This window comes from Macaca fascicularis, chromosome 7, assembly GCF_037993035.2.
Source record: "Macaca fascicularis isolate 582-1 chromosome 7, T2T-MFA8v1.1".
NCBI lineage: Eukaryota > Metazoa > Chordata > Mammalia > Primates > Cercopithecidae > Macaca > Macaca fascicularis.
The window spans coordinates 9,325,358-9,340,406 of record NC_088381.1 but is presented as its reverse complement, the minus strand read 5'-3'; the positions used below and the strand labels follow the sequence as shown (position 1 = coordinate 9,340,406).

At 42.3% G+C, this 15,049-nt stretch overlaps 1 protein-coding gene across 20 annotated transcripts in view; it reads left to right on the top strand.

The window, feature by feature from the left end:
- Window positions 1–15,049, top strand: part of FMN1 (formin 1) — a 419,977-nt gene that overhangs the window by 122,354 nt on the left and 282,574 nt on the right. For 13 of the 20 annotated variants that reach the window (XM_073995415.1, XM_073995416.1, XM_065547701.2 and 10 more), the window contains one exon: window positions 3,584–3,701. The exons of 5 other annotated variants lie outside the window; for them this stretch is intronic. In XM_073995415.1, coding sequence (XP_073851516.1) covers window positions 3,584–3,701 — 118 coding nt within the window. Of the gene's footprint in view, window positions 1–496; window positions 2,162–3,583; window positions 3,702–15,049 lie in introns of those variants that run through there. 2 more of the 20 variants (XM_045397178.2, XM_065547705.2) reach the window with 1 other exon arrangement.

The following is a 15,049-nucleotide window of genomic DNA, read 5'->3' as shown; positions in this document are numbered from 1 at the left end:
AGGGAAGCGGAAGAAAGCACTTAAAAAAAAAAAAAAAAAAGCTTAAAGGGCAGTAAATTAACTGCTTTGAGAGTTCTAGGCACTTTTGAGATGATCTATTGCTTTCTTTAATTCGTTTCCTTGATTGGTGCATTGTAAGTGGCTGCTGATCTGGGTGTATGCTAGTTTTTTGGCCTGGATGCCCCAGGCCTCTCTGATCATAATCCAGATGAAAAAGAAGGCCTGTGTCAGAAGTATTTCAGTCATTTTCTGCTGATTCACTTCTGATTCCCTTAGACTTCTCCGGGCAGTGGCTTAAGTTCCTTCAGAATCAGCCTGCCGGCTCAGCACTTTCAGAAGCCTTCACTTGCTCACCAATGAGGAAGTTGAATGCCACCAGGAGAACTGCCGGCCTGGGGCGGAGCTCCTCGTGAAGTCCTGGGCTGGGATTACAGGGCAGGCTGACTTTCCCTATGACAAAAAGGCTTTTGTCCCCGGGAATAAATACGGAAGTTTCAGAAGAGCAGCGTCCCGGGTCCGTGTGTAGTAAGGTGCACGGTCTCGGCTGCTTCTGGGCTGAGACTCCACGGACTTTTCCCAGTTGCCCTGGCGTACCATCATCGCACAAACCGGAAGGAGGGCGCAGTGACTTGAAAGAGACCAAGTGTGTTTGCTGTGCGGCTGACAGCCTAACTCCCGGTTCCCATTGCTCTCTGTCCTGTGAATTAAGAGCAGATGGAGTGGATAAACTGAGAGAGCGGGAGAAGGTAACACAAGTCAGAACTTCCACCAAGGGCATTACTGAGACATGGAGAACGTTGATAATTCCCTGGCTGGCAGTGATGTCTTAGAACCCACAAAACCTGAAGCCGGACTTGAAGTGGCTCAGTCGATCCTGAGTAAGTTCTCTATGAAATCCCTGTTTGGGTTTACGAGTAAGCTGGAATCTGTGAATCCAGAAGAGAAAGATGCTGTGCTGAAAGCATTCCACAGTTTAGACGCGGATCCCACATCTCAGCGGGATGATCCCAGCAATGGCTTGGATCCTCGGGAAGCAGAGTCTCAGGTTTCACCTGACCTCGGAAATGATGAGAAAACTGCAAGGGTGGAGACAGAATCAGAGGGAAGTCAGAGAAAAGAAGCAGGGACATCTCTCCTTGCTCAAGAGCTGCTTCCCCTCTCTACTTGGAAAGGGACAAAGGACGATGTCCTTTGTGTTCGCGGGACCCTCGTGCACACCACCAGTGATTCCGACTCCGATGATGGTGGCCAGGAGCCAGAGGAGGGAAGCAGCACCCATGGCCCAAAGTCCCCTAGTGTTGTTTTATCTGAGCCATCTCAGGAGTCCCAGGAAAACCCAGGAGGTTTCAGGGAAGATACTGTCACTGGGGAGATGAATGGTGCAGAGCTCTGTGCAGAAGATCCTCAGAGGATTCCACCTGAGATAAGCAGCAGACTAGAAGCTGGCAATGGTGGTCTTCAGACAGAGTATCGCCCCAGCCAGGGCCAGGTGGGAGAAGAAGGGTCCCGAGTCCTACCTGCAGTAACAAGCCAGAATTCGAGTGTTGGTGTCACTGAGAGTGCCTCTTCTAAAAAAGAAACCTCTGGAGAGAAGTCATTCCAACTTCCAGCTTTTTTCAGTGGGCTTCGTGTGCTGAAGAAGGGGGCTACCGCTGAGGGGGGAGAGACCATCACTGAAATTAAACCGAAGGATGGTGACTTAGCTTTGCTCAGATTGACCCAGCCTGTGCAGAAGTCCTTAGTGCAGGCAGGGCCACAGACAGTGAAGAGTGAGGAGAAAGCAGCTGAGCCGAAGGCCACTCCCACTCTCCTAGAGCAGCTCTCTCTGCTGCTCAACATTGACATACCCAAAACTGAACCGAAGGGAGCAGACCCTGAGTCGCCCAGGAGAGAAGAGATGGGCTGCAACGCGGATCAAGAGAGCCAGAGCGACCCTGGAGTAGCCCCAACCCAGGGTGGTGAGGTCAAGCCAAAGCCGCCAGAGACGGCCCTGGAGGCTTTTAAAGCCTTATTCATCCGGCCCCCCAGAAAGGGAACCACAGCCGACACCTCTGAGCTGGAAGCTCTCAAGCGCAAGATGAGACATGAGAAGGAGTCGCTAAGAGCTGTGTTTGAACGTTCCAAGTCAAAGCCAGCGGATGGCCCCTCTGATTCCAAAAGTGTACGTAGAATTGGGTTTTGCATTTTAATATAAAATATGGTGCGGCTGTATTTCTTTCCAGGTTTCCTCCCAAAGTGAATCCTAGTTGCCTGTTAGTGATTCTTTTAGGTGGAAAAGGATTATAGTCAAATTATGTTGTCCTGTAAGGAGTACGGAGTTAGCCGGAGGTGCTTTTCATGCTTCCTGATTTTTATCTGGAATATTACAAGAGGGATATACATAAAGATGTGCAGGTAGGAAAAGGGTAACTGTCACCGTGAGTTTAAATGTTGATGGTAAATGCACTGATAAAACTAAGTAGCATGAGGAAGTGATGCAAGATGGAAGTATAGCCCAAGTTGACAGGGTTTCCTCACCACTTAATTATACCTCCGCAGAAACTCTATCATTCCTTTGAAAGTCTACCATTTGGCAGAATGGGTGTTCGTGGTGTGATTAGAGTGTTCCACATCGAATGGAAGGCTTCCAGATTGAGCGCTGGATTTAGAATGAGACCTGGGTTTCTATTCTACTTCTGCCATTTACTGGCTGGGTAACCTTAATAATCTCCAAGCCTCAATCTCCTCATGTGCAAAATGAGGAAAATAAAATGGGTATATGGTTGTTACGAGAATTAAACAAAGGCAGTGCATGAGAAGCATCTAATTAATGGAAGCTGTTATTACTCAAAGAAAACTAACTCAGGTAATTTCTAAAGATGAGCGAGTACCTGTCCAGTAGATCTTAAACGATCATAAGAACAATAAATAGAATTTCTTGCTTAATATCAGTTCAGTGTATGATTATTGTTCCTTTTATATATTTAAAATATTCAGTTAGAATGTTAAAAATGAAAGTCTTTGGCAAAATTTCTCAGATTGCAGTTAAAAAACCGAGCACAATGTAGCATTCTCCTAGTTGTAAAAATCAACCCATATAAAAATGACTGGAATATGAAGGTAATCTCATTCATTCGTTCATAGGAATAAAAGCAAATTTAGCAGTGTGGAATGTTTGAAAAAGTGTGTCTTGGTCTACCACTGATGTTCATGAAGTTAGTTTTTATGTTAAATAATCCTGGAGTCTGGGATACATTTGTAAACATTCCTATAAATGTACTTTGGTGTAGTACCTTTATGTCTGTATCTTCAGGTCAAAATATATTTGTGCTTTTTGAAATTAATAAAAATCATCTTTTAAGGGTTGTGTGATACATACTTAGCCTCGAGGTTTTTTTCGTTGTTTTAAATTTTCACCTCAACTGATCATGTTATACTTCTGGAAAAGGGTCACACTATGGAAAGATATCTCAGTTACAGTGAATGAGAGCAATGTGCAACTGGCCATTAAAATTAACTTCAGAATTAGGGTTAGCATGTCATTTTTCAGGAATTAATTGGCTATGACTACATTTCACTTCTTATTTGCCTGCTCTTTCCACAGGCTGACCATAGCCCGACTGAGCAGGATGACAGGACTCCTGGCAGACTTCAAGCTGTCTGGCCACCCCCAAAAACAAAAGACACAGAAGAAAAAGTGGGACTGAAGTACACTGAAGCAGGTAATGTGAAAAGAAGCTAGGGACCCAAGAATGAATCTCTTCCTGCAATGGCTTTTAGTTCTAGCTTAGTTGACTCTCAAAATCTGGGGTTTTGTTTCATTATAAAATGTAATGCTGAAGGCTCTCTTTTTGGTTTTGCTGTTAAAGTGAACCTTTGCACGCTTATTGTTAACGAGCCTCTCTGAAAGCTGAAAGTGAATGCAGTGGAATGAATGAAAGGGGGCATGTGTGTGAAGCAGGAGAACCTTGGGGGACCTGATGGAGAAGGCAGATTGCAAATCCCTCAGGAAGCCGGTGGTTGGTCCTCATACAATTTTGTGAGCTGGCAGTGTTGCTAGAAGAGGCAGAGCATAGTTCTCTAGAGCTGTAATCTGATTTCGTGTTTGTCTTTGAGTAATGCTTTGGAGATAAAGGAACCTTGTGCAGAGTGAATGTACAGATACCATATCGGTTACTCGTTCACTTTTGTGAGACAAAGCTTTATTTAATGCATGGCCAACTTTAAAGCAACCTAACTCTCTGGAAACCTGCTTAGGAACTTTACTTGAATTTATTTAAATGAAATGGGTATCTAGATATGGTTACTATTTAAGTGAAAGTTTCACATGAACTGTAAAATGACACCAAAGCATTAGAGGATGGGTATATAAGATATTAAGAATTGCATATGTGTGTATATATCCCTGAAACCTCTTTGCCTTCTTCCTGATATTTAGAGATTACCTATACATGGCTTATAGTTGTTGTTTTTATTAGGTGTGTGTGTATTAAGGTCTATCTATCTATCCGGTTATAGTGCTTTTTTCCATTCCTGTTCATTGATAGATATGAACAGATCAAAGTTGGGTGGTTCGGTAGGTTTTCCCATAATATCAGATTACTCCAGTGATTGAGAACACACTGGCAGTGGAATCTTGAGATCATTTCTAGCTTTCATTTACACAGTTGCTGCTTATGACTCTGCAGGGCATTGGTTACTTCACAGCATTTTCTTTCTGTGGTGTTTGACTTCCAGGATGAAAACTCATATCCTTGATGAAAATATGGATAGTGATTTAAGTCTTCTTGCCCACATTTGATTTTCCAAAAATCATAATTGTATAAAAGTGAATAGCACAAGGGTGGAAAATGATTGTTTCCTCTAAGCAGAGCAATTCAGACACAGCAGTAAAGAAAGCATAAGGATGTTCTAGGTAATTGAAGCACAGAAGTAGCATAGGGCTGAACTTCTGTTTAACCCAAACTTGAATGGAAAATTTCCTAAACAACGTTAGGTCACTTTTTTCCTTTTGCTTTGTTTAGTCCAAATGCACTTAACTTTGTTTTCTCTAGGGTAATTATGTATATGACTGTATGAATGAGGGTCGTACGAATCAGGAATCAGCTGGCACTCAAATGGAGTGATTTGAGGAGAGTTTATTAGAGACCTGTCACAAAGGTACAGACCGGGTTTAGGAAAAGCAGTAAGAGAGCGCTACTCTGGGGCTAGTACCAAGAACAAGCTTTTACCACACCCAGGCCTGAAGGGGCAAGAGTAGGAGTGGCTATCGGAAGCTAGAACTTAAGAGGGAGGCTGAGTGGTGTGGAGACAACTGCTGGGCAGGACCTGCAGCCCTCAGCCGGGAGGTGCCGCCGGTCCGTAGTGACATGCCAGGCTGGATGCTGAGGGCAGACAGCCTGATCTCTTCTCATCCCACTCTCTGGTCCCCCACCGTCATTCCCATTGGCCAAACCCAGAGAGAAGTCAGCAGACCGGGAGCGCTTGAGCCTATCATTTCAGGCCTGTCAGTGGGGCCCAGAAAGGGCGCACACCTGGAGAGGTACGCAGGAGATCTCCTGCACAGTTACACTGCCACCACGAGCCACCGGCAGGCCCTGGGCGCACGCAGGAGATCTCCTGCACAGTTACACTGCCACCACGAGCGACCGGCAGGCCCTGGGCGCACGCAGGAGATCTCCTGCACAGTTACACTGCCACCACGAGTGCCCGGCAGGCCCTGGGCGCACGCAGGAGATCTCCTGCACAGTTACACTGCCACCGTGAGTGCCCGGCAGGCCCTGGGCGCACGCAGGAGATCTCCTGCACAGTTACACTGCCACCACGAGTGCCCGGCAGGCCCTGGGCGGACAGGCTTCTCAAGCCCTCCTGGAGAAGAATCTGCACACACGTGCTGGTGTTGTCATACCGCACGACACGGGATTTCAGTACAAGGGCACGAAGACAAACTTCCGTTTTTATCATCCTGTGGGAGGGTTATATTTTATAGTATAATCAGTTCATAGGAAATATGACGGCTATTATTCAGAGGCTTACTCTGTAGATTCCTGCTTCATCTTAATATGAAGGGTTTGTTTACTGATCTCAGAAAATCTCTCATAGGGTTTTAAATGTTCCCCTACATTACAAAATAAAATAAAACTTGAAGATACACAGAAAAGTCATGAAGCAAAAGAAACTTTCTATGATTCTATTTCAGAGAAACTGTTGTCAATATTTTGAAACATGATAGGCCTATGTGAATTTAATACTGAAAAATAAAAATTTGAATCATTATAGACTACTTTTTTATTTAAACTCTTCAAATGATTTTTACTAATTATAAAAATTTATTTCAGTTATACATGATGTGTTATAAATAATAGTACTGTAAGTCTTTGTGTAGAAGTATTTTATCTTAGGATAAATGCTGACAGGTAGAATTGCTGTACATAAGAGTATACGCCTTTCTAAGGTTTCTGATGTATATTACCATGTTGCCATAATTGTTTTTTCTTACTAAATACCTATCCCTGAGAATTACCATTTTGAAACTGTTATTTTACTTTTTATCACTTGTTTTTAATTTTACTGTATTTTGTGTTGTGTGGAAGTTTTAAATATTTACATAATCAAATCTATCCTTTCATTATATAATTTCTGATTCTTCTTTTAGCTTAAAGACTTTCTAATCTAAGTTTACCAATGTTTTCATATTTCTTGAAAGATTTCCTTCTACTTCTTTTTTTCTCTCCTTCCATCACTCCATTTCATATGAAAAATTTAATTTGGTATACAGTCTGAGCTAGAGATGGAAGACAACTTTTTTTCTAAATTGCTAATTAGTTCTATAGCAGACTTTTATTTCCCCCAAATTTGTTTAGGACTGTTGGGGGCTTTCTGTTGTCTTTGATATGTTTGTATATTATGCCCTATCTTATTGTAGCATTACAATACATCTCAGAATCTGACGGTTCCATTTCTTTTGCATACTTTTAAAAAATGTTTTTGGGTTTCCTCATATGTTCATCCTTCTAGAAAAACAAAATTTTTATTCGAATTGTATTAAATTTATAAATCAATGTGAGGTAGGAATGAGAATTCTTAGTATCTTCACCAAGAGCGTGTCTTATAAAACTACTCCAAGTTTCTTGACATTCAGTAAATTAAATATATAGTATCTATTTACATATAGATATATATTTATGTATACATATATATCTTGTATTTTTTTCTAAATACCTTCCCTGGCATATTTTTTCAAAGACAAATACATGGTATGGATTTGCTTCTTGTGATTTGTTTTCTTTAGAAGTCTGATGTGCTCATAAGCCTCTAGTGACTCGAGCATGCTAGCTTTATTGCAGGTGATTTTCTCCCCAGGGCCAGGGCTTGACTGGGTGAAGGACACATTTGGACTGACCTGTGGCACCTTCCCTCAGTTTTACCGGGGTTAGTTCTTCTTCATATTTTTGGACTCCTTTAAAATCTAGCAGTGATAGAAAGCCACAGAAGAAAACATGACACCGAATTTAGCATATATTTTAGACCCTCCACCCCACCCCACAGCTATCTGTGGACAGCTCGAGGTTCAGAGGAAGAACCTGTTCCAAACACTCAACCCAAAGCTGGGCTTCCTTTCGCCTCCATCTCCTATTTTGTATTATGAAGGACTGCCTGAAATTTCTCACTATTAAGAAATTTTAAAAATACATTGTCATGATGTACATCTCAAAATCCTCAGGGGAAGTGAGGTTAATGCTTTTGGAATTAAAATGATACCATTTAGGGAACTGTCGGTGACTGAATTGCTCACAGAATGAGAAAGAAACAAGTTTGAAGAAAAACACTCATGCTTTCTGAATTGAATTGTGCATATGTGGTTTCTCTGTCAGTGTGCATCTGGAAAAGCTTTTCTCTCTACCTGCAGCATCTCAGAGCTGGCCGGGGCCTGGGGAATGGCAGATGTACTGCCCTGCTGAGTGTGAGGACCATAGCTTTTGTAGAGAAGAGAATTTAGCACAATACATTGTAGTTATTGGAAGTAAGCTAATTGTCCAGACATGCGGCATCCCCAGGAGATACATCTTTCCTCAGAACCTAGGAGCAATTCAGAAACATCCCTATTTAGAGTATTTTAGATTAAATAGAGAAATAACCCATCCCTCAATTTAATAAAGATCCACCTGTTTTCTGGTTTGTTTCTCGTTTGAATTTCCTTCATTATAAAATGAGAGCTGTTTGCCACCCTTCCCGGTAAGTCAGATATCCTTGCTTTACCAGTCAAAGAGAGCTGTAAATACCTCATACTACTTTATTGGCCTACTATAATTTGCGTTTTAATTCCTGCATTCATAGCTAGCGGGCTGCATTAGTCAGCAGTGGATTTTCCTTTAAAGTTATGTGTCCAGACAAATTATCCTGACTTTCTCTTTTACCGTCTGGGGAATGGGTTTGTTCATTGTACTATCTTTCATAGACCCCTATAGCATGCTATCATCACTTACATGGAGTGATTGGATTGTGATAGCCTAGAAATTGGAAGCTGTACAGACTAAAGACCAGAAATGTCTTGCAGTTCTGGGTTGCAGAAAAAGGTTCACTGGGAAACTAGAGGTGAAGTGTATTGTGCTAAGCTTCCGCTTAGTATACGTACATAGCTGGGAGCTGTAGAGAGGAGACTGACTCTCCCAACATAAATGGGAACTAAAGCTTGACTTTTAGGAGAGGAATGGAAAGTGGGGACTGGAGACTCAAGAATCACATATTGTGTTCAAGGAAATATTAGTAAAGATCTTTGGCTCAGGAGAGTGGAAGCAAGAGATTAAAATACAGAGTCTCAGTTTTTAGAATATAAAAAACTGAGAGCTGCAAACAACTTAGGTCATTTAGTTCAACTCATTCATGTTACAGATGACAGTAGTGAGATTACGAATTGCTGAAAGATACACATAACTTATTAATACTCGGTATTGATAAATTATATGTAATAATTATGAGTTGGAATTATAATTTGAAGATAAAGATAGTCTCAAATTGAAGAGTGATGGATTAAACTTTTTTTTAAAATCTTTTTGCCAGTATACCAGTATCTAAAGATCCAACAAGGAAATTACATGGGATCAGAAGCATTTTTTTGTGGGAATATAAATTAGTATGGCCATTATGGAAAATAGTATGGAAGTTCCTGGAAAAACTAAAAATAGAACTACTAAATTACCCAGTAATCACACTTCTGGGCATATATCCAAAGGAACTGAAACCAATATGTAAAAGGGATAACTACACTCCCATGTTCATTGCAGAACTATTTATAATAGCCAAGACATTAAATCAGTGTAAGTATTCATCAATGGGTAAATGGATAAACTATGATATATATACACAATGGAATACCAATCAGCCTTAAAAGGCCGGGGGGAAATTCTGTCGTTTGTGCCAATGTGGATATGTCAGGAGGACCTTATGCTATGTGAAATAAGCCAGGCACAAGAAAGACAAATGTTGCATGATCTCACTTATATGTGGACTCTAATAAAGTTGAACTCATGGAAGTAGAGAATAAAATGATGGTTATCAGAGGCTGGGGATGTGGGACGGAGGGAATGGAGAGTCATTGATCAAAGGACACAACATTTTAGATAAACAGGAGAAACAGATTTTGTGATCTTTTGAGCACCAGTGTGATTATAGTACAAAATAATGTATTCTGTATTTCAAAATAACTAAGAATAAATTTCAAATGTCTCACCATAACAAACTAGAGGCAAAAAAGGTGATGCATATGTTAATTAGCTTAATTTAATCGTACCACATTGTATGCCTGTATCGAAACACCACATCATATACCCCATAAAGGTATACAACTATGATTTGTCAATAAAAAGTTATGCAGGTTATTACAAATTATGGGATCTGAAGTGAGTGGACCTGAACAGTAATGTAGAGCATATGAGGCCATCCTGGCTCACTGGACTCATCTGCAAAAACTCACTTGGTTGTTTCATGCTGTTCTTTTGATTCCTCAAATAGGAATCAAAGAAGGGAGTGAATGGTGTTTTTTATGCTATGAGGCATAAGCAATTTCAAGCAAATAAAAATGCTTCTAGTCCGTGGATTCTTGGAAAGTTCAGGTGAGGTTTATTCAGCTACCATTCATTGAGCCACAGTTTGTGTGGTAAAATGCATGGTGTATATGTAAATGGTTTTGGGAGGTACATGAACAAACTTTTTCATTTTAAGAGTTGTTATTTCAGTGGTTTGACTGGGTTTTAGAGAAAATAAAACCAGGGCATTCAGTCTACTTTGAGACCTCTTTTGGGAAGATTAGAATGAGGTTGATAGGCCATATTCTATACCACATTTTTACAAACATCTTTCAATAGTCATTGTCTTTCTCATAATTTCTCTCCAGGTGGCCTCGTTTTTCTTCTCTTCTGCAAATCTCTGTCTATTGTCAGCCACCAAGTGGTCTTTCTCTGGATCATCCACCAAGCGGCCTCTCCACCATCTTGGCTTCAGCCTCCTCCACCACCAGCCCCACCACACCTTTCCACCACCAGCCCCATCATACCTTTCCACCACCAGCCCCATCATACCTTTCCCCACCAGCCCCATCACACCTTTCCCCTAGCAGCCCCATCACACCTTTCCCCCAGCAGCCCCATCACACCTTTCCCCACCAGTCCCATCACACCTTTCCCCCACCAGCCCTACCACACCTTTCCCCCAGCAGCCCCATCACACCTTTCCACCACCAGCCCCATCACACCTTTCCCCACCAGCCCCACCACACCTTTCCCCCAGCAGCCCCATCACACCTTTCCACCACCAGCCCCACCACACCTTTCCACCACCAGCCCCACCACACCTTTCCCCCACCAGCCCCATCACACCTTTCCCCACCAGCCCCATCACACCTTTCCCCACCAGCCCCATCACACCTTTCCCCACCAGCCCCATCACACCTTTCCCCCACCAGCCCCATCACACCTTTCCCCCAGCAGCTCCATCATACCTTTTCACTTGCAGTTTAGTTCCTTCCGCTCAGTCCACTTTTCGTGTGCTTATAGCCATCAACTAGCTCAGCAAATAGAACACCCTCTCCTTAGAAACCAGTTGGGAAATTGTAAATAACATTTTTTTCTTTTTCTGTAGAAAGAACAGCTTATTTCTGAGAAATAACTAAACCCAAAGTTGCAATAGGTAAACTCTGAAGCACTTTTCCCCCCAAGATAAAGGGAAGCACTTGATGAGGGGTGAGAACGTGAGATGAGAATGTAGAAAACGATTTCAGAGGGAAGGGAAAGTAGGACCGGGGAAGTCCTGAAGACATAATTAAGTTTGGCATTGCTTTTACTGCAGGGTTCATGGGTTTGAGCATCAACTCAACTTGAGTTTGAAGCTTTGGCTCTGTCATGTGCCAGCTGTGACATGGGGCAGGATAATTTACTTCTTTGGATTTTCATCCTTGTCTCTAAAAATGAGGGTAATGATAGTTTTAAACAATTATTGTAAAGATAAGACAATATCTATGAAGTCCAACTGCAGCACTACTTTTTTTTAAACCAGTTTTTATAGAAAAATAACAAAAATAGAGAAAATTACACAAGAGTGTATAGCTCTGAGTTATAGCAAAGTGAACACTCCCAGGTAACCACGATGTAGATCAATAAATAGTGCATCTTTAGCACAACAGAAGGTTCCTTCTTGCCCCCTTCCAATCGCTACAGTTTCCTTTTCCCTCAAAGAAAACCACTATCCTAACTTCTAACACTATAGGTTAGTTTTATCTGCTTTTCTTAAGATGGAGTCTTGCTCTGTTGTCCAGGCTGGAGTACAGTGGTGCCGACTCAGCTCACTGCAACCTCTGCCTCTGGGTTCAAGCAATTCTTCTGCCTCAGCCTCCCGAGTAGCTGAGATTACAGGTGTGCACCACCATGTCTGGCTAATATATTTGTATTTCTATTAGAGATGGGGTTTCGCCATGTTGGCCAGGCTGGTCTTGAATTCCTGACCTCCAGTGATCCGCCTGCCTCAGCCTCCCAAAGTGCTGGGATTACAGATGTGAGCCACTGTGCCTGGCCTAATTTCATCTGCTTTTGAACTTAATATAAATGGACTCATTTTATGTCTGACTTCTTTCTGTTAACATTATGCTTGTGAGAATCATATATGTTGCTGCGTGTACCTATAGTTCATTTATTTTCATTGCCCTATAGTATTCCATTGTATGAATGTATCACAGTGTATTTATCCAATTCTAATGCTGGTGGACACTGATGTTGTTCAAAGTTTGTGGCTCTTATAATGCTAAATCAAGTTAAGTCTAAAGCTGCCTCCTTATGTATTTTAAGTTCAACCTAAAGGCTTCTTTTTTTTTTTTTTTTTTTTTTTTTTTTTTTTTTTGAGACGGAGTCTCGCTGTGTCACCCAGGCTGGAGTGCAGTGGCCGGATCTCAGCTCACTGCAAGCTCTGCCTCCCGGGTTTTTACGCCATTCTCCTGCCTCAGCCTCCCGAGTAGCCGGGACTACAGGCGCCCGCCACCTCGCCCGGCTAGTTTTTTGTATTTTTTAGTAGAGACGGGGTTTCACCGTGTTAGCCAGGATGGTCTCGAACTCCTGACCTCATGATCCGCCCGTCTCGGCCTCCCAAAGTGCTGGGATTACAGGCTTGAGCCACCGCGCCCGGCCCTAAAGGCTTCTATGTACGTAGTGAACTATAACCCAAATGGAAGTGTAGAAAATGGTAGCCTATTCTTGTGGCAATCACTGAGTTTTGGCTTGCAATCAAAGGGGGCCAGCTGTTCAAACTGTGTTAAAATAAGGTAAGCGCTGAGCTGTAACCAATCTGGCTGTTTCTGTACCTCACTTTGGTTTTCTGTATGTCACTTTCCTTTTTCTGACTATAAATCTTCTTCTGCCACATGGCTGCACTGGGGTCTCTCAGCCTGCTCTGGCCCAGGCTGCACTGGGGTCTCAGCCTGCTCTGGCCCGGGCTGCACTGGGGTCTCAGCCTGCTCTGGCCCGGGCTGCACTGGGGTCTCTCAGCCTGCTCTGGCCCAGGCTGCACTGGGGTCTCAGCCTGCTCTGGTCCAGGCTGCACTGGGGTCTCAGCCTGCTCTGGCCCGGGCTGCACTGGGGTCTCAGCCTGCTCTGGCCCGGGCTGCACTGGGGTCTCAGCCTGCTCTGGCCCGGGCTGCACTGGGGTCTCTCAGCCTGCTCTGGCCCAGGCTGCACTGGGGTCTCTCAGCCTGCTCTGGCCCAGGAGGCTGCCTGATTCTCCCATTCTCCTTTGCTCAGTTAAACTCTGTTACATTTAATTTCCCTAGGATTTTTCTTTTAATGACAAACATTGCTCTGAACATCCTTGGACATGCCTTTTGGTAAATGCAGGAAGACATTTCTTTTGGGTGTATACCTGAAAATAGAATTGCTGGTAATAGGGCATATCTGGATTCTGTCAGCAGATGATGCTAAACACTTTTTCAAATGGATTTTCATCTGTTTATACGTCCACCAGCAGCATATGACGGTGCTGGTTGCTCCACATTCGTGTCGTTTGGTATGTTTGGTTTTTCTTATTTGAGCTCATTCTGGTTTTAATTGATATTTCGTTGATCACCAGGCAGGCCGAGCACTTTTTCATGGCCATTGCGTATCCTCTTGTGGGGTGCCTGTCTGAGTCACTTGTTCAATTTTAATGAATTGTCTCTCTTTTTTGTATTGATTTGTAGAGAAGTTATTTTTATATGCTGAATTTGAACCCTTTGCTTAAGTGTGTTGCAAGTATTTTTTCTCTCAATAGTGGTTTTTGATTAGTGTAAATTCTCAGTTTTACTCTAATGAATCTGGTTTTATTGGTTAGGGCATTTTAAGCCTTCTTAAAGTTATTTTTCTAACCCAATCATGAAAATATATATATTTTAATTATCTTTAAAAATTATTAGCGTTCTTCATTTGTCATTTTAGAGCTACAATATACTGGGTATTGATTTTTTGTTTTTTTGTCTATGAGTTGAAGTACAGTCAAATTTGTTTTTAGATCAAAATTACCCAGAATTGTTTATTGAAAAGCCTACCTTCACCTTCTGGGCTGTATTCTGTTCCACTGTTCTGTAGCTTTGTCTAGCCTTGTACCAGTTTCACACTATCTTAATGACTGTGTGAACACAAAACCTGACAACATGTACCCAAGGTGATCAGGATACAGCTTGCTTTTGTGCATTTGAGGGAGACATAATACATTAATCAGTAGATGTGAGGTTTTCACTGGTTCAATCTAGAAGGGTAGGACAACTCGAAGGGGTGAGGGGACTTCCAGGTCATAGGTAGATTCAAACATATTTTGATTGGCAATTGGTTGAAACAGTTATTATGAGAGAGAGGAATGTCTGGATTAAGATAAGGGATTGTGGAGACCAAGGTTTTATCATGCAGTTGAAGCCTCCAGATAGCAGGCTTCAAAGAGAATAGATTATAGATGTTTATCAGACTTAAGGTCTGTGTTGACATTAATGCTGCAGGGGAATAATGAGGCACGTCCAATCCCCACTTCCTGTCATGGCCTGAACCAGTTATTCAGGTTAAATTTCTTGAATGCCGTGGCTGAGGAGAGAGTCCACTCAGATAGTTGCAGGGGATGGAGGGCTTCAAATTGTATTTCTGGTTTACAACTATAGCTCTGTAATCAGTTATGATACCCTGCTAGAGTGTGTCCTTGTTGCTTGGTTACTCTCAGCTCTTTGTATTTCCATATAAGATACAAGTAGCTAGAACTGTTCTATGAATAATCAAGCAATATAGAATTTTAAATAACGGAGACATAACAGCTTTCACCAAAAACTATTGGAAAGAATTTCAGCCTGCATTTTCTGGAAGCTGTGATTGGCTTTATGTCTGCCTCATGGCGGAATCCCTCATTTCTTCAACTCCCTTTTGATGTTTGCAAAGTGTTTAGTTTTCTTTCTCTCTGTCTACTTTACTGTGACCATTTCATGTAGAAGAGGAGGGAAAGGGTAATTGGGTTTGAGAAATAGATTGCCCTTGCTTCTCAGTATGAAGTAGTATGTGTCAGGCCTCTGAGCCCAAGC